The 21,556-nt window shown below is 49.2% G+C and overlaps 1 protein-coding gene across 1 annotated transcript; it reads left to right on the forward strand.

Moving 5' to 3' along the window:
* The first annotated feature begins 4,586 nt into the window (after positions 1-4,586).
* On the forward strand, positions 4,587-17,557 carry LOC103198461 (angiotensin II receptor associated protein). The gene is made up of 5 exons (XM_007942634.2): positions 4,587-4,613; positions 11,587-11,621; positions 14,155-14,260; positions 15,858-16,053; positions 17,442-17,557. The coding sequence occupies exons 1-5, from the start codon at positions 4,587-4,589 to the stop codon at positions 17,555-17,557; spliced, it is 480 nt and encodes a 159-aa protein (XP_007940825.1).
* Positions 17,558-21,556: the final 3,999 nt, after the last annotated feature.

A 21,556-nucleotide genomic window follows, 5' to 3' on the forward strand; every position in this document is an offset into this window, starting at 1 on the left:
GTGGCTATACACATGGACTTCACTAGATGGAACACACAGGAATCAGATCAACTATATCTGCAGAAAGAGGCGATGGAGAAGCTTATACCTTCAGTCAAAGCAAGGTCAGGATCTGACTATGGAGCAGACCACCAATTGCTCATATGCAAGTTCAAGTTGAAGCTGAAGAAAATTAAACCAAGTCCACAAGAGCCAAAATATTACCTTGATTATATCCCACTTAAATTTAGAGACCATCTGAAAAAACAGATTTGACACATTGAACATCAATGAACAAAAACCAGAGGAGTTGTGGGATGACATCAAGAACATCATACATGAAGAAAACAAACAGTCATTAAAAAGACAGGAAAGGAAGAAAAGACCAAAATGGATGTCAGAAGAGACTCTGAAACTTGCTCTTGAACAGAGAGTAGCTAAAGCAGATGGAAGAAATGAGGAGATGAAAGAGCTGAATAGAAGATTTCAAAGGGCAGCTTGAGAAGACAAAGTCAATTGTTACAATGAAATGTGCAAACACCTGGAGTTAGAAAACCAAAAGGGAAGAACATGCTCAGCATTTCTCAAGCTGAAAGAATTTAAGAAAAAATCCAGGCCTCAAGTTGCAATATTGAAGGATTCTATGGGCAGAATATTGAATGATGCAAGATGCATCAAAAGAAGATGGAAGGAATACACAGTCACTGTACCAAAAAGAATTGGTTGATGTTCAACCATTTGAGGAGATAGTATATGATCAAGAACCAGTAGTACTGAAGGAAAAATTCCAAGCTGCACTGAAAGAATTGGTGAAGAACAAGGCTCCAGGAATTGATGAAATACCCATTGAGATGTTTCAACAAATGGATGCAGTGCTGGAGGCCCTTACTGGTTTATGTAATGTAGAAGACAGCTACCTGGGCAACTGACTGGAAGAGAATACCCATTACAAAAAAAGGTGATCCAACAGAATGTGGAAATCATTTAACAATATCATTAACATTACACACAAGTAAAATCTTGCTTAAGATAATTTTAAAATGGTTGCAGCAGTATACTGACAAAGAACTTCCAGAAATGCAAGTCCTCAGAAGAGGATGTGGAATGAGGGATATCATTGCTGATGTCAGATGGATCTTGGTTCAAAGCAAAGAATGCCAGAAAGATGTTTACTTATGTTTTATTGACTACGAAAAAGCACTGAACTGTGTGGATCATAACAAATTATGGATAACATTGAGAAGAATGGGGATTCCAGAACACTTAATTGTGTTCATAAGGAACATGAAGAACTTGTACATAGACCGGGAGGCTATTGTTCGAACAGAACAAGGGGACACTGCATGGTTTAAAATCAGGGAGGGAGTGGGTCAGGGTTACATCCTTTCACCACACTTATTCAACCTACATGCTGAGCAAATAATCTGAGAAGCTGGACTATATGAAGAAGAATGTGGCATCAGGATTGGAGGAAGATTCATTAACAACCTATGATATACAGATCACACAACCTTGCTTGCTGAAAATGAAGAGGACTTGAAGCACTTACTGATGAAGATCAAATTATCCAGCCTTCAGTATGGATTACACCTCAACATAAAGAAATAAAAAATCCTCACAACAACTGGACCAATAAGCAGCATCATGATAAATGGAGAAAAGATCGAAGTTTTCAAGGATTTGATTTTACTTGGATCTACAATCAACACCCATGAAAGCCAAAGTCAAGAAATCAGATGTCATATACACTGAGAAAATCTGCTGCAAAAGATCTCTTTAAGGTGTTAAGAGCAAAGATGTCACTTTGAAGACTAACCCAAGCCATGGTATTTTCAATCAGCTCATATAGAAGTGAAAGCTAAACAATGTATAAGGAAGACTGAAGAAGAGTTGAATTGCCTTTGAATTGTGGTGTTGGCAAAGAATACTGTAAATACATGGGCTGCCAGAAGAATGAACAAACCTGTCCTGGAAGAAGTAACTCTGGAATGTTCCTGAGAAGTGAGAATGGCCAGACTTCATTTCCCCTACTTTGGTCATGTTGTCAGAAGGGACCAGTCCCTGGAGAAAGATATCATGCTTGGTAAAGAAGACACACACACACACACACAAAAAAAAAAAACCCACCTTACTGCCACCGAGTCAATTAGGCTCATAGCGACTCCTTCATGGGTTTCTGAGGCGGTATCTCTATGGAAGTAGATTGCCCGATCTTCCTTCTGAGGAGTGGCTGGTGGCTTTGAACCACCAGTCTTCTGGTTAGCAGTCAAGTGCCTTAGGTACTATTGCCACTAGAGCTCTTACTTGGTAAGGTATGGGTCAGCAAAAAAGGAGAAGGCTCTCAATGACATGAATTGACACAATGGCTGTGATGACGGGCTCAAGCATAGCAAGGATTGTGAAGACTGGGCAGTGTTTTGTTCTGTTGTACACAGGGCTGCTGTGAGTCAGAGCCAACCCAACAGCACCCAGCAACAGCAACAACAATTCAACCTATAACACAAATATGGTGTCCATAAGTTGGTGTGTATCTGTTCATTCACTGGGCACTTACTATGTACCAGTCACTGGGCTAAATGCTGAGGATGCAAGAACTTCCTGGGCCTTAGAGTTGGGGAGCAAGGCAATAAAAAGTAAACAAATAATAGGCAATATATTCAAATATTGATAAGTGCTAAGAAGAGAATAAACTAGGGCAGTACAAACCACCTTGGAAAGCAGTTTTCCAGTTTCTTAAAAGCTAAACATTTGCTATATATGTGATCCAGCCATTCCACCCCATAGGTGCTCAATAACTATTCACCCAGTGAATGAATGAATGAGTGGATGAATGAATGAATCTATTTTACACATCAGGTTCTTTGTTGAGAGTACAAAGATAAATAAGATGCCTTTTTTTTTTTTTTTTTTGAGCTGAGGCAGACAAGGTTAGTGAAGGATATGAAAAATTTAAACTTGAATTCCAAAAGTATACACACTCAAAATTTGCCCTAAAGCCTTGTGGAATGTCCTTTGTGGGGGTCCAGTTGTCCTTGCTAGTCAGGAGTAGTTTCACTTTCCTTTCTTCTTCCTCAGTGCTCTGGCCAGCTGGGTCTTGACCTTGGCCTGGCACCCACCCCACGCCGCCCCCTCCCACATGCTACTGGCCCCAGCCAGTCAGAATGAATGCAGTGTCAGTGTATGAGCTGCAGGGACTGGACACAGGCCCAGCCTTGTACTTCATCCTGCCCCAACTCGTCCTCCCCTCCTCGCTGTGCTCCATCCTTTTTGTCTCAGCCTGGGCTGTATCTTCCTGATGATGCAGGCAGTGTTGCTCAACAGTTAAATGTGTGGGTTATGGAGCTGCACTTCCTGGGTTTCCAACCCAGTTTTAGTACAAGCCAGTGATGTGACTCAGGAACTCTGGTAGCACAATGCCTAAGGCATCTGACTGGTAACCTGAAGGTTGGCGGTTCACACCCACCAGCCACTCTGCGGAAGCAAGATTAGGCATTATACTTCCATAAAGATTTACTGCCTCGGAAACCCAATGGGGGTTGCAATGAGTTGGAATCAACTCGATGGCAGTGGGTTGTTTTTCTTTTTTTTTTAGCGATGTGACTCTGGGTAAGCCATGTAACTTCTCTTATTCACACTTCCTAACTTTAAATAAGGGTAAGAACAGTAACTACACCATAAAGTTGTTGCAAGCATTTTACTAAGATGGGATTTTCACAGTCTGCCACAAAATAAGTACTTAATAAATGTCAGCTCTAATCACATAAATTCTTTTGCGTTCTCTCCTTACAAGGTGATCATTGACCATGATCTTATGACACACTAACAAACTGAGATTAAACAAGTACGTCAGAGTAGAACTGTATTCCATAGGGTTTTTAATGACTGTAACCTCTCAGAAGTACATCAGTCTGTCATCTGAAGTGTCTCGGGGTGCATTTGAACAGCCAACATTACTGTTAGTAGCTCAGGCTTACTACCCATTTTCACCACCCAGAGAGCTGTCTGTATTGCTGGGAAAAGCCAGCATGGAGGACCCAGAGAGGGGTGTGGAGGCTGACGGGGGAGGGCACTGTTTTGGACACTTTATATTAATCCTCACAAGGATGTACAATAATCCAAATACGGTAGCCACTGTAAATGTCTCCATTTTTTAACAGGTGGAAGGAGGGAGGAAGACAGGGTGCCCTGTGGACTGAGACACACCAGCTGTTGCTACATCCACAGTTTGCACCTGAAAGTCCCCTCCATGTTCTCCTGGCTTCAGGTGGTCCCATCAGCCCAGGTGTCACCACCTGCTGGGATATTAGCCAGGAAGGACATTGCACCCTTAAAGTCAGTAATCCCGATATCCTGCCCCAAGAAACTGCCTGGGCTTCGGGAAGAGCCAAGAAACTCCTAAAGAACACTTACAGACAGACGCCGTCTCCTAGCTACTGGGGCGCGCTCACGTGACCGACGAGCCTCACGTGGTCCGTGAGCTGCGCTCGGAGCTCCGGTTGGAGCCGCTACAACGGGCGGGGCGGGGCCAGGCCGAGCAAATTTGTTTCCTGAGTTCCGAGCGGAGCAACCCCACGGCTGTCACGCAGGTGCCCTGGGTCTGGGTCAAGATGGAGCTGCCCCCGGTGAACCTGAAGGTGGCGACGGGTGGGGCGGGGCGGAGGTGGCCACGCCGCGGGCGGGGCGACTGGTATCTGGGAGCGTGTTGGGAGTTTGCTTTCCTTAAAGGATTTTAGAAGTGGGAGGACCTTGAGTTTGGTGAAAGGAGGGTGGCAAGGAGAACATGGAGGGAATGGATACCTCCACAAGTGAAAAGGAGGTGGGATAGACAGACCTCAGCAGAGAGGAGGCGTCTGGGAAAAGCCAGCATGGAGGACCCAGAGAGGGCACTGGAGGCTGACGGGGGAGGGAAAGGACGCGCCGTCCCCGAGCCAGCCGCCTCCAGATGGGAGCTCCGCCCGGGAGGATTGCTTTGGCCTGCACACCCAGAATTCCCGTGGAGAAGGAGGAAGCGGGCGAGGGGGTGGTAGTTGCCGCTGAGTGCCTGCAAGAGGGGTTTGGGGGCAGCCCTTCCCCCCTCTCCATCTTAGGAACCAGCCCTTTCACCTGCCTCTCATTTGGGTCCTGATAGCCTCCTTTATTCATTAAATAAGGTTAAGATAAGATCCCTGTGTGGCTGGCCTAAGTGGCTTGCCCTGGACTACAACCTAAAGGTGCTGGGTTGCCAGCTGTACGGCAAATGCAAGCTCTGGCGATCGGCTTCGGTAGACACTACAGCCAAGACAATCCTACTGAACGGCTCTACTACTTACTACACACGGGGTAGCCACGAATCAGAGTCGACTGGGCAGCAACAGGTTTCGTTTTGGTAGTTTAAGAAAATCAGATGTCACCAAAAGTGCTTTTCCAAACTTTGTTAAGTCTGGCTTTCTTAGTTCATAACTAAGAAACAAGGACACCGGAAGATAATTGAAAGCAGAAAATGTCCACTTTGTGCACTTAAGAAGACATTGTGGGGTTTCCTGGGGTGTCTTCATTTCCTGGCCTGTGTGCTGTCACAATGCCAGCGGCGGCTCTTCTCCCCACCCACCCCTAGCGTGCATCTTGGCTCTGTCTGCTGACAAAGGGATTGGGACCTTAGCTTTAGTCTGAAGGTGTGAACTTTGGATTATACCTGCACATTTTAAGTCTTGGTGCAGCCTCCTTTGAGCCCACGTTCAGAAAAGCCCTTTTACTCAGGAGTGGTCGAGCCTTTTAGCACCCTGTGGTGCCTGGGACAAAAGGAACTCAAGGGCAGCTGATTCCAAAACACCTCAGTCCATGTTTGGCTTGTTAAAAGTGCCCCTGCCATGATTATACCTGGGGAGATTTTCCTTTCAGTCCGCAGCTAAGGGGGAGAGATCCTGGAATAAGGGATGGACTTGGGTTTAAAGTTTAGCAGGGAAGAAATTTGTATGCAGACATCTGAGGTTCGTTGATATCGGTAGCCAAATCTCTGGAGTACCTATGCTGTTCCAGATGAGCAGGGGTTAATGTAGAAGATTTACACCTGCTGACTGCCTTTCCTCTGATTAGAGATTTGCACAGACTAATATTGAAAAATAAGGAGCTCTGGTGGCATAGTGCCTAAGGCATTTGACTGTTAACCAGAAGGTTGGCCAATCCATGGGAGGACTCTTCTGTAAAGATCACTGCTTTGGAAACCCAGTGGGGGTTACTATGAGTCAGAATCACCTCCATGGCAGTAGGTTTGGGGTTTTTTTGGGGGGTGGGTGGGTGGGTTAACTGCAAAAAATGGGAGAATCAGATGACGGACAGCGCTGCAGGAATTGAAGAGAAGAGAGGGAGGCGAGTTGTTCTTTATGGAGCATCTGTGGTGTGTCAGGGTTAATTGTTTAGTCACAACAGCCTCCCAAGAAAGCTGGCATTGCCATCTTTTTACAGATGAGCAAACTTTGGCTCAGAGAGGGTGCGTGACTTACTAGGGTTGCACAAGGATGAAGTGGCAGATTAGGATTTAAACCCCCAGATGTCAGACTCTAAAGCCGTGTCGTTTGCTGGGCACCCGGTTGGTTGGAGCAGACTTCTGCCTGACTGTTTACGTCCATCAGGAGGGCTTCCGTTTGGGGCTTTTTTTTTTTGAGCAACTTTATCGGATCCCTGGTAGTGCAGTGGTTAAAGTTTTTGGCTGCTAACCAAAAGGTTGGTAATTTGAGCCCACTAGCCACTCCGCAGGAAAAAGTTGTGTCGCAGTCTCCTGTAAAGATTTACAGCCTTAGAAACCTTATGGGGAGTTTTACCATGTTCTGTATGGTCACTTTGTGCACTTAAGAAGACACTGTGGGGTTTCCTGGGGTGTCTTCATTTCCTGGCCTGTGTGCTGTCACAATGCCAGCAGCGGCTCTTCTCCCCACCCACCCCTAGCGTGCATCTTGGCTCTGTCTGCTGACAAAGGGACTGGGACCTTAGCTTTAGTCTGAAGGTGTGAACTTTGGATTATACCTGCTCCTTTTAAGTCTTGGTGCAGCATCATTTGAGCCCTTCCAGGCCTTTCCAGCTCTAGAGACATCTGTATCCGAGGTTATACAGAGTGATATGGCTGCGGGGCTCTCCAGGCCAGCCACCCATGTCTCAGCCATCCATCTGTGTCATTTGCTCCCTAGTACATCAGGCTCTGCACACCAAGAAACACCCAGATGCTAGAGACCTGTGTGTACACAGTCTGGACGCAGGAACCAGAGCCACCGGGAGATCACGTGGAAGTGAAGATTGTTTCCAAAATTAGAAGACAGCAGCAGGAGAGATCAGACATTGATTTTCTTGAGGAAGGAGCCCCTGGGTGCTACAAATGGTTAATGGGCTTGGCTGCCAACTGAAAGGCTAGAGGTTCAAGTCCTCCCAGAGGCATCTTGGAAGAAAGGCCTGGAGATCTACTTCTGAAAAGTGAGCCATTGAAAATCCCACGGAGAATAGCTGTACCCTGACACATGGGGTGGCCATGAATCAGCCAACTCGATGGCAGTTGTTTTGTTGAGTAAAGTGGCGATGTGAGCTGCCTCTCCCCTGCCTTCTTCAATACTGGCTTCTCTTAGACTAAAAGCTAGGACACCAGGACCACCCTGGCTGGCCACGTAGTGTTTGGTAGGTCCCTTCCCCTCTGTGGGCCAAGTTTCCTATGAGATGGAGGGGGCAGAGGTTAGCTCTTAAGATAAAAATCAGATTCCATCCCTCCCCAGACCCCACTCTGCCTCCTGTGCCCCCCTTCACACTCCTCATGCCTTCCACACTAGCCACACTGGCTTCTTTTCACTTCCCAGCATGCTCCATGCTCCCTTCTGCCACAGGGCCTTTGCAGATGCTACCCCTTCTGCTTGAAGTGCTGTTCTCCCCTCTCTGCCCCTGGTTAACACCCCACTTGCCACCTTCAGTCTCAGCTTCATTTTCCCCTTCATCATAGAATAAGGTTCCTTTTCCCTTGCTTTGGCTGCCCTTTCAAGTGAGGTCTCATTTGACCCCACTTTCCTAAGACTGATTATGTGATTAATGGATGTCTCCCTGCTAGATGTAAGTTCTGGGATGACAAGCACTACATTGGCTCTGCTCACTTTGGGACCCCAGGGCTGAAGCTAAGCAGGTGCCCAGTGATGCCAGGTTGGTAGCTCAGCTCTGGACCGAGCAGCCTGTTTGAATCCTGGCTCTCCTGCTGACTAGCTGTATGACCTTGTACAAGTCACTTACCTCTAAGCTTCAGTTCCTCAGCTATAAAATGTGTTTATATACAGAAAGCACTTAGATGGCTGGCTGGCCCATAGGAAGTACTCAATAATAAACTATGGTAGATGATTGCCAAGATTCCTTCTAGAGCTAAAAAAAGAAAAACCAAAACACTTGGTGTCAAGTGGCCTCCATCCCACGGCCGCCCCATGTTGTCAGAGCAGCACTGTGCTCCCCGGGGTTTGCAATGGCTGATTTTTCACAGGAGATTGCCAGGCCTTTCTTTGAAGTGCCTCTAGGCTCTCGGTTAGTGGTGAGCATGTTAACTGTTTGTACTACCCAAAACCAAACCACTGCCATCAAGTCAATTCCAACTCATAGCAACACTTTAGGACAGAGTAGAACTGCCCCATAGGATTTCCAAGGCTGTAAATCTTTACGGAAGCAGACTGTCTCATCTTTCTCCCATGGAGCAGCTGATGGTTTTGAACCATCAACCCTTTGGTTAGCCGCCAAAAGCCTTAACCACTGAGCAACCAGAGCTCCTTGTCTGCACTCAGGGATCTGTAATGTACAGATTCAGCTTTTTCAGAGTCTTGGAGCCATGTAAATTTTCAAAGTTAGGCTCATTGTCTTTACAGAATTCTTTCCCTCATCGTCTATAGCTGGAAGAGGACTTTCTTCTGGGCTGGGGAACCCCTGTCCCTTTGGGGTCATTCTGGCACCAGGCACTGGAGGTGCATGTGAGCTGTATGCTCCAGAGTTCATCTGCCCACATGTATAGAGGATGTTCAGATTTGTGCCCAGGCCAAAGATCTCCCAGCTAAAGGCCCAGGCCTCCAGAGTAAAGGCTCAGAATCAGACTCAGGTTTAATTTTTGTTTTGCCACTTGCTGCCTATGGGATCTTGATCAGCTTAATTTACCTCTGAGCCTAGTTCTCTCATCTGTAAAATGAGATTAATCGTAGTATCTGGTCCAGAGGCTGTCATGTGGCCCAGGTAAGGTCATGTGAAGTGTTTGGCTCAGGGCCTGGCAGGTCATGGGTGTGCAGTAAATGGCAGCTCTTCTGGAAATGCTTTTTCCTCTTCAGCCAGGCTACTTCATTGCAGGTGGGGTGTCTCCCTCAGCCCTTCACCCAGACCAGATCTTAAGCTTTTCACTCCAAACTCTTACTTGGTTGGCCTCTGTTCTCTGGGCCCTGCATTTTGCTCCTGCCCCAGCCCTTGGCAGCTCCCTTCCAGGCTGATCCCTTCTATCCCTTGAGTAAACACCTCCCAAGGCCCCCATCAGCTACCAGGCTCCACTGAAGCTCCTGACTTGGGGCCTGTGGCCTCCTGCAGTCTTAGCAATGCACACGCCCCAGCCTCAGCCACACCTGCCACCTGCTCCTGGCTCTGTGCACACCTGGGTCCTGCTCCCTGCCTTAGCTGCTGTGTGCCCACTCCCTGGAAGGCCTCTCACTCTCCCTGCCCTTTGCCCAGTGGTTCCTGCTCATCCTTGAGCACTCAGCTCTGGAGTTTCCTCCCCTTGGAAGTGCTTGCTGATGCCACCCATTCCCTCCCTTTCTTCCCACAGTAGCTGCTCCTTCCTTCTCTTTCTCCTTTTGAGTCAGTCACAGCCCTTTCGATTATTAGGAGCAGAGACTAGTTCCAGTAAAACCAGTTGCTATCAAGTCAGCCCCTACTCATGGTGACTCCATGTGTGTCAGAGTAGAATTGTGCTCCATAGGGTTTTCAGTGGCTGAATTTTTGGAAGTGATCACCAGGTCTTTCTTCTGAGGTACCTTGGGTTGGACTTGAACCTCTAACCTTTTGGTTAGCAACCGAGCATGTTAACCATCTGTACCAACTGGGGACTCTAGTTCCAGTAAGAACAGAAAACAAACCTGTTGCCATCAAGTCAGTCCCGATTCATGGTGACCCCATGTTACAGAGTAGCACTGCTCCATGGAGTTTTCTTGGCTGTGATCATTACAGAAGCAGATCACCAGGTCTTTCTTCTGCGTGCCACTGAGTGGGTTCCAACTGCGAACATTTCAGTTAGCAGTCAAATGCAATCCACCTTCGCCACCCAGAGATCTCAGTTCTAGTAAAGGGGACGGTTATTTTAAGGACATACAGAGTAATTAAAAAGGGTTGGATGACACAGAAATCCAGGAATAGTAGCCAGAAGGGCTTTTTCTTCACATGAATCTTACTGCATTACTGCCCTCCAGAAAAACCCCCGTGGCCTCCCTCGCTGCACCTAGAATAACACCCATGCTCCCCATCTCATCGCTCCTTCTCTTCTCTCCAGCCACACTGGCCACTTACTTGTTCCTTGCATGTACTTGCTGTCCCTCTGCCTTCCCACCCACAGCACCCCAGCTGCAGTGTCCCAAGAAATGGTACTTGTTTGAGCCCACCTGGCTGTTTCCTACTGAGGCCTCCCTCCAATTTCAGGGCAGACTTCCAGCATTCTGTTCCAGGAGCCACCAGCCCTTGGAAGCAGGAAAAGTACACTGTCAGCTGCCCTAAGGGCTGGGAGAGGTAGAAGTGGCAGCTCTCCTGGCCTAGCCTACATTCTCCCCTCTCCACCCCTGGGCCACTTCTTGTGGCTGGTATTTTCAACATTTATGAAACTGTCTTTGTTTGCAAGGGCTACTGTAACAAAACAAGGAGCCCTAGTGGCATGACGGTTAGGCACTTGGCTATTAACCAAAAGGCTGGTGGGTTGAGCCTACCAGCGGTTCCTTGGGAGAAAGAACCCAGTGACCTCCTTCTGTAAAGATTGTAACCTAGGAAACCCTATGGGGCAGTTCTACTCTGTCCCATAGGGTCGCTATGAGTCAGAATCAACTCAGCGGCAAACACCAACTGTAACAAAACAATATCACAAGTGGATAGCTTCAAAGAACAGGAATTTTATTGTCTCAGTTTGAGGAGCTAGGCATCTGAATTCAGGGATCAGCAGAGCTAGGCTCTCTGCCTCTCTCTGCGGGGCTGTAGGGGAAGATCCATGTCCCTTTAAGCTTCTGTAGCCCTGGGCATTTCTTGACATTCCTTACTAAACTGCTTGTAGATGCGTCTTCACCTAATGGCTGTCTGCCCTTGTGTGTCTCTGTCTTGTCTGCATTTTTGATAAGATGCCAGCCAGTGGGATTAGGGTTAGGACCCACACTACTCTGTATGGCCTCATTACTATAACACAAGAAACACCCTGATTCCTAGCAGGTCATATTTAAAGGTATAAGGGTAAGACTGTTACATAACTTTTTTGGGGACACAGTTCAATCCATAACACCCTCTCAGGCACCTCCTGTGTCTTCTGGCTCCAAAAGCCATCTCACACCCACACTCCATGGTCGTCATGCCCACAGACCTGTTCTAACCTCCCTCCCCAATTTTGTGCCACAGGCGATCCTTCTGGTTCATTGGCTGCTGACGACCTGGTGAGTAACTCTGTGGGTGTCTAGTCTGTGTCCACTTCTGTGTCTCCCAGCTGGTCCCAAGGCTAAATAAAATCTTTTATCATTGGCAAGCTGCCTGCAACTCCAGGATTGTTGGAGCAGCAAGAGTTCCCAGAGGCCTCTGTCACTGCTGCCTCCTAGGAGCTTCAAGGCCTCATCCTTGGAGAGGCACAGGCCTACCAGCGCTGATGGCTCAGGTCTGTTCCAGACACCGCCCAAGTGTCCTGAGCATGTGTGACTGGCTTCTTCCCACAGCCTCTCCCCTGGGGAGGTCTACAGTGCTGAGCTGGGACCAGTCTCCAATACCATGATGGGCTCAGCGAGGCAGCCATGCAGCTCTGTGTATCTGTAGATCAGGGTCAGGCTCTGACCTTAAACTCTCTGAGCCTGTTTTCTCATCTGTAAAATGGGAATATCACTGACCTTCCTGTTTATCTTGTATGGTGAGAGTATGGCTTTAGAAACTACAGTAACTACTTACATTCATTGGGGAATCCAGGAGCCAGCTGCTGGGCTGAGATGAGCACCTCTATGGATTATTAGCTCAGTTCCTTGACAATGAACCTGAGACACATGGGGGTGGAGTCATTTGCTTAGGGGTACACCCTCACTCTACCACACCACACTACCTGCCCAGAGAAGGCAGACTTGGAATCAGAGGGCTCTGGTGAGGTCCTGGCTCTGCCATGTTCCAGCTGGGTCACCTTGAACAGGCAGCTCTCTCTCTTATAACTTGGTTTCCATCTGTAAAACAGGGCTTCAGGAGCCCTGAGGAGAAGTGTGTGGTGCTTGTCTGACACCTGCAGGGCCTGGGACAGAGGGAGACTCAGGACCAAGGATGGATTTCCATGGTTACTGTCTGTTTTCTTTAGTGGGCTTCTGAGTTTCTTCTATAGAGAGGACTTCTCATCCAAACAAAGACTGGAAACCATTGAGCTCATGTGTGCGTTTTGGAAACTTTTAAGTGCAGTTCATATGTAAATGGTTGTGAATAATGTAGACAGAGCTAATCATGGTTAATGACTGTGGGGAACAAGGTAAAGATACAGATTTCTCAGTTCCAGTCCCTGGGATTCTGAGCTGGGGAGGCTGGACTGAAGTTAACACAAATGCACATAAATTATTTCATATAAATTTCTTAGAACTGTGCCAGATATGTAGGAAGTGCTAACTTTTCTTTTCACTGGATTGACAAGCAAATAAGTAAGTAAACAATAGCAGTCAGTAGTAATACCTTAAAAAATAAAATAGAACGGATACTGTGTTACAAAGTGACCAGGTAGCACTTAAAATTGGAAGATCAGGGAAGAGGTCTTGGAGTTAAATTTCAAGCTGTGACTGAAATGACAAAAGGAGTGTTTAGGACAAAGGGAACAGCATGGACAGTGGCTGCACAGTCAGAGGGAAGTTGGCTTATTTGAGGGGCAGAGAGAAGGCCAACATAGGGAGCCAGAGGTCAGCAGAGGTTGGAAGGTGAGAGTAGGGCAGTGTTGGGGGCCAGGCCCCATAGGGCCTCGTGGGCCATGGTGAGGAGTCTGTATTTTATTCCCAGTGGGACAGGAAGGCCTGGGGAGATTTTTAGCAGAGGAGTGACATAACCTGATTTACATTACAAAGCTAAATAAAAGTAAGCCAGTTCCTGTTCAGTAGACTTTAACTCTTGGCAACCCCACGTGTGTCACATAGAACTGTGTTCCACTGGGTTTTCAGTGGCTGATTTTTCATGAGTAGATTGCCAAGCTTTTCTTCCTAGGAGCCTCTGGATGGTCTCAAACCACCAGTCTTTCCATTAGAAGCCAAGCATGTTAACCCTTTGCTCCAACCAGGAACTCCATGATGTATATTGAAAAAACAAACAAACAAAAAACCCACTGCCATAGAGTTGATTACAACTCATAGCAACCCTACAGGACAGAGTAGAACTACCCCATTGGGTTTTGAAGTCTGTAAATCTTTACAGAAGCAGACTGCCTCTTATTCTCCTGTGGAGTTGCTCTTAGGTTCGAACTGCCAACCTTTTGGTTAGCAGCCAAATACTTTATCTGCTGCACCACCAGACTCATAGCGACCTCACCTGGGGTTTCTGAGGTGGTATCTTTATGAAAGTAGTTTGCCTAGTCTTCCTTCCAAGGAGTGGCTGGTGGGTTTGAACCGCCAGTCTTCTGGTTAGCAGTCAAATGCCTTAAGCACTACGCCACCAGAGCTCCTAGACTTATATTACTGGTTGCTATTAGGAATAGCCTATAGGGTGCAGGAGTGGAAGCAGGGAGACCATCAGGAATGCCTGGGACTTAGAGGGAAGTGGCCACATTCTGGATCTGTTTGGGAGGTAGAACCAATGGGATGCACTGGCATTACTGAGGTGTAGCCAGGTGGATAGAGCGAGCACCTGTGACCTTGCAGACATAGCCTATTCTTGGGGAGCGAGCCTTAGAACCTGGGAGCATGAGGGAGGTGAGCTTGAGGGGGAGGGGCAGTGGCAGCCTGACTGGGTTTGGGGTGCCTCTTTCTGCAGGGGCTGCATCGTGTTCTCGGGCCCCTATGCCTGGGCCAACTTCACCATCCTGGCCTTGGGCGTGTGGGCTGTTGCTCAAAGGGACTCCATCGACGCAATAAGCATGGTGAGCTCGGGTGGCGGTGGGCATGGGGGCAGCAGCCCAGAGACCTGGCTTCAGTGTGAGCCACGGCCCCTGCTCTTCTTCCCTTCCTGTGGTGGTTATGTCTGTGTGTCAACTTGGCTGGGCCTGGTTGAGTGGCTGGGCAGCTGGTGGTAGTTAATCCCCATGATGAGACTGGCAATCAGCTCCATCGTGGGATCTACCACAAGCAGCTGAGTAGCTGCCTTTGGGATGTGGTCTGCTTCCTGTATATAAGGAGAAGCCTTGGGAATGGTCTCTAGCCTATGGCACGCTTAGACCCTACATGTAGCTGTGTCGTTGCTCAGCAGCCTGCCATGCTCTGCTGACCTTGGGACTTCCAGTGGACTTAAACTAATGGTCTGCCATGTGGTTTGGTAACATCGGGACTGTGCCTTTTTACTTATCAACCTTGGGGCTTCTCGGCCTCGGCAACCAGCAGCTGTCTGAGTGAAGAAACGCCTCTAGCTCCAGTGGGCTGGGAGCAGGAGGCAGAGCTGGACCCCAAGGTTGAGGGGCTTTCACCCAGCCCCTAGAGCGTGGCACTGGGTAACCAGAACACTTCCCCATCCCAATTTTCTGTCTTCTTTGTGCCCCTCCCCCTAAATTTTCTTTAAAAAAAAATAACAACTCACTGCCATCGAGTCATATCTGACTCATAACAACCCCTCTATGGAAGCAGATTGACCAGTCTTCCTTCCAAGGAGTGGCTGATGGGTTTGAATCGCCAGCCTTCTGGTTAGCAGTCAAATGCCTTAGGGACTATGCCACATTTTCTAAAGACTTATAAGTAAGCCCACCAGGCTACCAGCCAGTGTGTGTGCTCAGTGGTCTGGCCTGCTTCTCTGCCTGCCTGGTTCAGAGAGCCCAGGATCTGCTCATCATGTTCCCCAGAGAGTGCCTGAGGTGGACCCCCACCAGTGTCCCGAACTGGCCATGCCTGCAGGCAGTGGCACATTCCCCAGTCACCTGACTCCAGCGCTCCTTTTTAGAGGAGGTAAAAAGCACAACAACAACAAGAGAGAGCTCCACCACTCCCTGAAGTCACAAGTTGACAATAGTCCAACTGAAGTCTGCCACAAGGGGGCAGCTTCCCCACAGCCAGGAAGTCCTGAGAGGCAGTGAGCCCTCTGGTGTGGGAGCTGTTCAAGTCAAGGCAGAGGGCCTCAGGATGACTGAGAAGGGACCTTCTTTGTGGCTGGAGACTGGGTTAGATAAACTCCAAGGGACCTTCTAACTCTGGAACCAAGTCTTATGCCTGTTCATGGCCTCAGGAGATGAGGGAGAGGTGGTAGCCTCTGTGATGGAATGGGCAGGGGCGGGCCAGGCCCAAGCCTAGGCCCAGGCCCAGAGTCCTTACCTCCCAGTCCTACACTCTCCATCTGGCATTTTACCCACAAGGGCCTGCCTACCTGCCTGCTTGATCCCTCAGAATACAGTAGGAAGCACTAGGCCATTTCCTGTCCTTATGAGCTCCCAGTCTGGAGGAGGACTGGGTTGTGACATGAAAGGGTATCCGTGTGCTCACAAACCTGTAATGCCATGTATTCCCCTTGAGCCCCATGCCCCATGTGTCTTACAGTTTCTCAGTGGCTTGGTGGTCACCATCTTCCTGGACATCATCCAAATTAGCATCTTCTACCCACGGGAGAACCTCACAGACACGGGCCGTTTTGGGGCTGGCATGGCCATCCTCAGCCTGATCCTCAAGCCACTCTCCTGCTGCCTCGTCTACCACATGTACCGAGAACGTGGGGGTGAGCTCCTGCTCCATGTTGGTGAGCCCGCCCTCGCCTTGTCAGCTCCCCACCTGCCTTCTGGCAGCCTCCTTCTGTGTGCCTGGCTGACCCACAGCCCCTGCCTATGAGCCGACCTTGCCCGAGACCAGGGGAGAGTGGGGTGACATGGATGACAGCACTAGAAAGTGTGGTGGTCTCTAGCCCTGCTGAGGAGTCAAGTGGCCCCAGCTGTCCAAGCCTGCTGCACCCTCCCCCTGGCATCAGGCTGCAGGCAGGGTTGGGGGGCAGCTGCCAGGCCCTTCTCTCAGCCCAGCATACCAGGCACAGCTGAGGGTGAAACAGGTCACTCTGAGGTGTGCAGGCATCCGGAATGACACCTTCTCCTCCCAGGTCCCACCTGGTCCCTCCCCAGGAAGCCCTTTCTGCCAGATGGGGTCTCCCGTCTCCTGAGGCAGAAACAGCACCGAGCCTTCCCCCGAAAGCAGCGCTAACCTGCTGACCAGCCCTCTGGCCTCCAGCCCGTTTCCCCACCTGAGCCTCCTCACGCCCCTCTGGCTCCTGTGTCCCTCTCAGGGTAGCTGAGCCATTTTCCTGCTCTCTGACACGTTCTCTCCTATTTCCTTTCTCTCCCTGAGAAGTAGAGAGGGACAGGGTGTGCCTTCTACCTTTTACTCCTGAGATGAGAGATCCAGAGTGGCCTGCCTGGGGGTGGGCAAGGACAGGAGGGGGTGGGGCATGTGTGAATATGTGTGCTTGCTGTGGTTGCCCTCGGCACTGGGCCCCAGGCCCCGCTGCCAGCTTTGGAGAGCTGGCTTCTCTACCCATTTACCAAAGAGGGAAGTGGCTGATCAAGCTTTGCTCTCCTACCTTGTATATTCTCACACCTTGAGTGAAATTACTCCAAAAAAAAACACCTCATCTGGTTGCCATTGAGTCGATTCTGACTCGCCAGCCCCACGTGTGTCAGGGTAGAACTGCTCCGTGTGGTTTTCCATGGCCGAGTTTTCAGAAGCAGATCACCAGGCTTTGCTTCCGAGGCACCTCTGGGTGGACTCACTCAGATATCTGACCTTTTGGTTGGCAGCTGAGCCCATACCTGTGTGAAAATCTGTCACGGGTATCAGATATAACACACAATTTCAGCAGTAATGAAGCTGTCAAGTTTAAGGGGACTCCTTGAGGAACACAGTGATGCCCTTTGCCTAGGACTCCTGCTCTGTGGAGCTGTGAGAGGATGGAATGAAGGATGCCTGCCAGAGGCTTGGTGCCCAGGCGCTGCTACCACTGTCATTTCCTTTGTGCCAGGGTGTCCAGCTCCAGCCTTCCTGGTGGGGGTTGGTGGATCTTGCTTTGGACTCAGTAGAATTTCCTGAGTTCTCACCCTCATTTTTTATTTCCCTGCCCCCACCCTCCACCCGCTCCCCCAGGTTTCCTTGGACCCTCGGAGGAGCGCAGTGCCTACCAGACGATTGACTCTCCAGAAGGGCCCAATGACCCCTTTGCAGGCCCAGAGAGCAGGGGTCAGACAACACAAGGGTATTGAAGCCAGGCCTGCCCTGGCTGACCCCACCCAGACTATGTCGCCTTCCTTGTGCCTTAGAGGCCATTCTAGGGATGCCCATGACCTCCCTTTCTTGGACCTCAAATGGACCATGGCTTCCTGTTTTCCATCTCGGACTGCCTGAAGCAAGTGCCTGTAGAGGCCAGGAGTCCCTGTGCACCTCCCCCCAATGCACATAATTGCCCCAAATTCCCTGGCCCTCCCTCCTCTCCATTACCTGACTGGTTCCCAGGCTGGGAACCATAATCTCTATCCCCATCTCCTGCCCCAGAGCTGCTCAGCACAGGCCTCAGACCAAGCCACACCTGAGCCTGGCAGGGTCAGGTACCTGTGTGGGCCACCCTGCCCACTCCTCACCTCCTGCTTAGGCCCATCCGCAGAAGTTATGATAGCTTTGGGCCAAACTCAGCCCAAGAGCAATGCAGAATGAGAACGAGGTTCCAGTGTTTCTGTCTGGTCACGTGGTGCCTGAGGACCCCAGTCTGGAGATGGGGGTGTCTCTGGTACCAGAGATGCTGCCACAGCCCCCAGCTGCCTTCCCAGAGCCCTGGCATTAAAGTTTGGGGAATCCTGTCACCGGGCTGTGTTTTGAGCCATATTTAATCCCCTGGGTGAGCTGGGGCAGGGACTCGCCATTCCTGGGACAATATCTCATTCCAAATCCCCAGGGGAGCCTGGGTTTCACTGCCCACTTCTATTATGACAAGAGGAAGCAGGGCTCAGGGCACCAGCTCGGGCCTGCCCCATACCCACCTTGGGCCTGATTGAGGCCACAGCCAAGAGGACACTGTGGTTGGTGAACAGCCATCCGTTTCTTCAAATCAGAGGACCTGGAAACTGATTTGAACCTGCTCTGCCACTTAGGAGCTTCAGCATCTTGGACAGCCTCTGACCTCAGCATCTTCTGGGAAAGGGCCAATGGTGCCCCTGGAGTGATTATGCAAATTGCGTGTAAAGTGCCTGGCCCCAGGAAGGGCTTCATAAATGACAGCCAAGTGACTAGCAATGGAGTCACTCCCTGAACATGGGATGATACTGGGACAGAAGTTGAGCAACAACAGCGCTTCCTGGCAGACTTGTATCCTGGTCACACAGCTGACATGGACTAGGGTGTCTGGAAGCTCTGTGTATTGCCAGGCAAGGGCCCCACCCCACTCTGGCTCTGGGGATTCAGAGTTCATTCCTCCCCAGAGCCCTATAGGTGTGGCTGTGGGCCCCAAGTGCCTGGACTTTCCCAGGCCATCCTGGCTTTTCTGGGTACAAAGAGGTCAAAGCCTGGTGCATATCCCCCACCATTCCCCTGTATCCATCTGTCTGTCAAAAAAGGCTGAGTGCCTGCTGTGTGCTGGGCAAGGGCCTGGGCTACACCAGTGAACTCGGGTGCCTGCTAGTTGGGGAAAAGACATTAAACAATTTCTCTCATCAGAGGGAAGTCTGGTTGCAAATGGTGAATGTGCTCTGCTGCTAACCAAAAGATTGGAGTTTGAGTCCACTGAGAGGAGCCTTGGAAGAAAGGCCTGGCAATCTATTTCCAAAATTTCAGCATTGAAAACCCTACGAAGCACAGTTCTCTGACACACATGGGGTCACCACAAGTTGGGGTCGACTCAACAGCAACTGGTTCTTATCAGAGGACGTCAGACTTTGGCAAGAGTCTGGAAAAGGAAATGTGAATAATCAACATGGTGGCATTGAGGAAGAGGAAGACAGAGAGGGGTACATGGGAGGTACAGACAACAAAGATGAACCCTTTTGCACATACAGTACTGCATTATCAGTGAAGGCAAACATGGGTATACAGGTGGATAGATGGGTGAACAGGCTGAACTATTAGGTATGTCTATGCAGCAGGGAGTGTACCCAAGACCATGTATTGGGTTGGCAGACAGTGGTTCTACAAGTGTATTTGTATGTTCTGTAAGAATTCCCAGGTGTATAGTAGAGCTGACAAGGGACAAGATTGTAGTCACTTCTTGGTCACAGCCAGTTACCCAGAGGGAGCGAGTAGTTGAACCTGTGGGCTCGGGACTGTAGTTGCAGGGGACATCAAGCTCAATTGGCATAACATACTACACAAAACATTGTTCCACCTCCTACTTTGGCGAGTAGTGACTGGGATCTTAAAAGCTTGCAAGCAGCCATCTAGATGCAATGATGGGTCTCTCCTCGTCCAGAGCAAAAAAAAAAAAAAAATGAAGAAAACCAAAGATTCATGGAAACAATTACTCCTAGTAACTGGGACACCATGCGATCTGAAGCCTATATGACTACAAGACTAGAAGAACTAGATGGTGCCCAGCTACCATTGTCAACCACTCAGAGGGGGATCTATGTAGGAGATCCTGGATGGAGAGGGAGAACAATGTGGAACAAAACTCAAAATCATTTGGGAAAAAAAAAAAAAGACTAGGTTTGCTGATCTGATAGAGCCTGGTGGAACCACTGAAACTATGGCCCCTTCAGGTCTGGAATTAAACCCACACCTGTGGCTTCCAGCCAAACAAAAGACAGGTATATGAGTTGAACATTTACCTGCGCTAGATACACTCCTTGGAGAGAACAATCATGGGATAAAGAAGGGCTGCTTATGCACAGGGAGACAGCTCAGGGGACAAGAGTGCATGGAGGGATGGACACAGGGAAGAGGTAACTATCGGGAGGAAGTAGGAGGGGAGCTGTTGCATTGGGGTAAATTGTAGTCAATGTCACGAGACAGCATTATGTGAAGTGCTGTATGGAAAGTGAATTTGCTCTGTAAATTTTCACCCAAATCACAATTAAAAAAAAAAGAGCCTGGGAAAGGAATACTGGCTGCCTGGTGGGCAAGAGAGGTTTCTGGGGGAAGGCCGTTGTTCTCTGAGGCCAAGGAGTGCTGAGTGGCTGGAGTTGTGGAAAACCAGAAACAGCCTCACTTCCAGAATGAGATGGACAAGGAAAATGTGTTACATTCATTCTGTGGAATACTATTCAATTAAAGTGAATGAACTAGATCTAACTGTATCAACATTGGTTCCCCCTAATGTGAACAGAGGAGCTCTGGTAGCATAGTGGCTAAAAGCACTTGACTGCTAACCAGAAGGCTAGCGGTTCAAACCCACCAGCCACTCCTCGAAAGGAAGGTTGGGCAATCCTACTTCCGTAGTGATACTGCCTTGGAAACCCAAGGAGGGGTCGCTATGAGTCGGGGCCAACTCGACGGCACATAACAACAACAACAATGTGAACAGAACATTGCAAGGTGACATGCGTTAGTGTGAATTTTTAAAATCTCAAAACTAGACCGTTCACTGTTCATGGGCATTTATGGAGTGAAAATATGTGGACTAACCAGTTGCCATCTAGTCAGTTCTGACTCATGGAACCCCATGTTGTCAGAGTAAAACCGTGCTTCATAGGGTTTCAGTGGCTGATTTTTTAGGGGGAGTAGATCACCAGGTCTTTCTTCTAAGGTGCCTCTGGGAGGACACATGCCAAATCCTTGATTGTGATGGTTTGGGACAGAGGTGTGTCCTGGGGGGAATGGGACTAAAACTCGTGCCCTGTTACTCTACGTTACACCAGTGCCTGGCACACAGAAATTTGTGTGTGTGTGCGTATGTGTGTGCATGTAGGCACATGTGCTTGTGTAGCGTGGGGAGGCAAGTAGCTTGATACCAAGCAAGGGAGCTGGACTTCGTCAGTCATTGGCCAAGAGCTGTTCCAGGGCCAGGGAAGGAGCACTTTAATTCCTAAGCACTCTGGTTCCCAAAGGAGCACCAGTAGTGTAGTGGTTAAGGCATTTGGCTGTGAACCAAAAGGTTGGTAGTTCAAATCCACCAGCTGCTCCACAGAAGAAAGATGAACTGCCATAAAGATTTACAGCCTTGGAAACCCAATGGGGATTGCTGTGAGTAAGAACGGACTCAATGGCAGTGAGTTTGTTTTTTCAGTCTGGTTCCCAAGTCATGCAGGCAAAGTGGCTTCAGGAGCTCAAGGGCCATT

The sequence above is a fragment of the Orycteropus afer genome, unplaced genomic scaffold (genome assembly GCF_000298275.1).
Source record: "Orycteropus afer afer isolate SDZICR_OR568_19922 unplaced genomic scaffold, OryAfe1.0 scaffold00094, whole genome shotgun sequence".
NCBI classification, from domain to species: Eukaryota; Metazoa; Chordata; class Mammalia; order Tubulidentata; family Orycteropodidae; genus Orycteropus; species Orycteropus afer.

Bases quoted from the DNA above. Each gene is read 5' to 3' on its own strand.
- LOC103198461 (XM_007942634.2), top strand. From the start codon at position 4,587: ATGGAGCTGCCCCCGGTGAACCTGAAG. The intron at 4,614-11,586 runs GTGGCGACGGGT...TTTGTGCCACAG, and splicing joins TGCCCCCGGTGAACCTGAAG to GCGATCCTTCTGGTTCATTG. The intron at 16,054-17,441 runs GTGAGCCCGCCC...CCGCTCCCCCAG, and splicing joins TGAGCTCCTGCTCCATGTTG to GTTTCCTTGGACCCTCGGAG.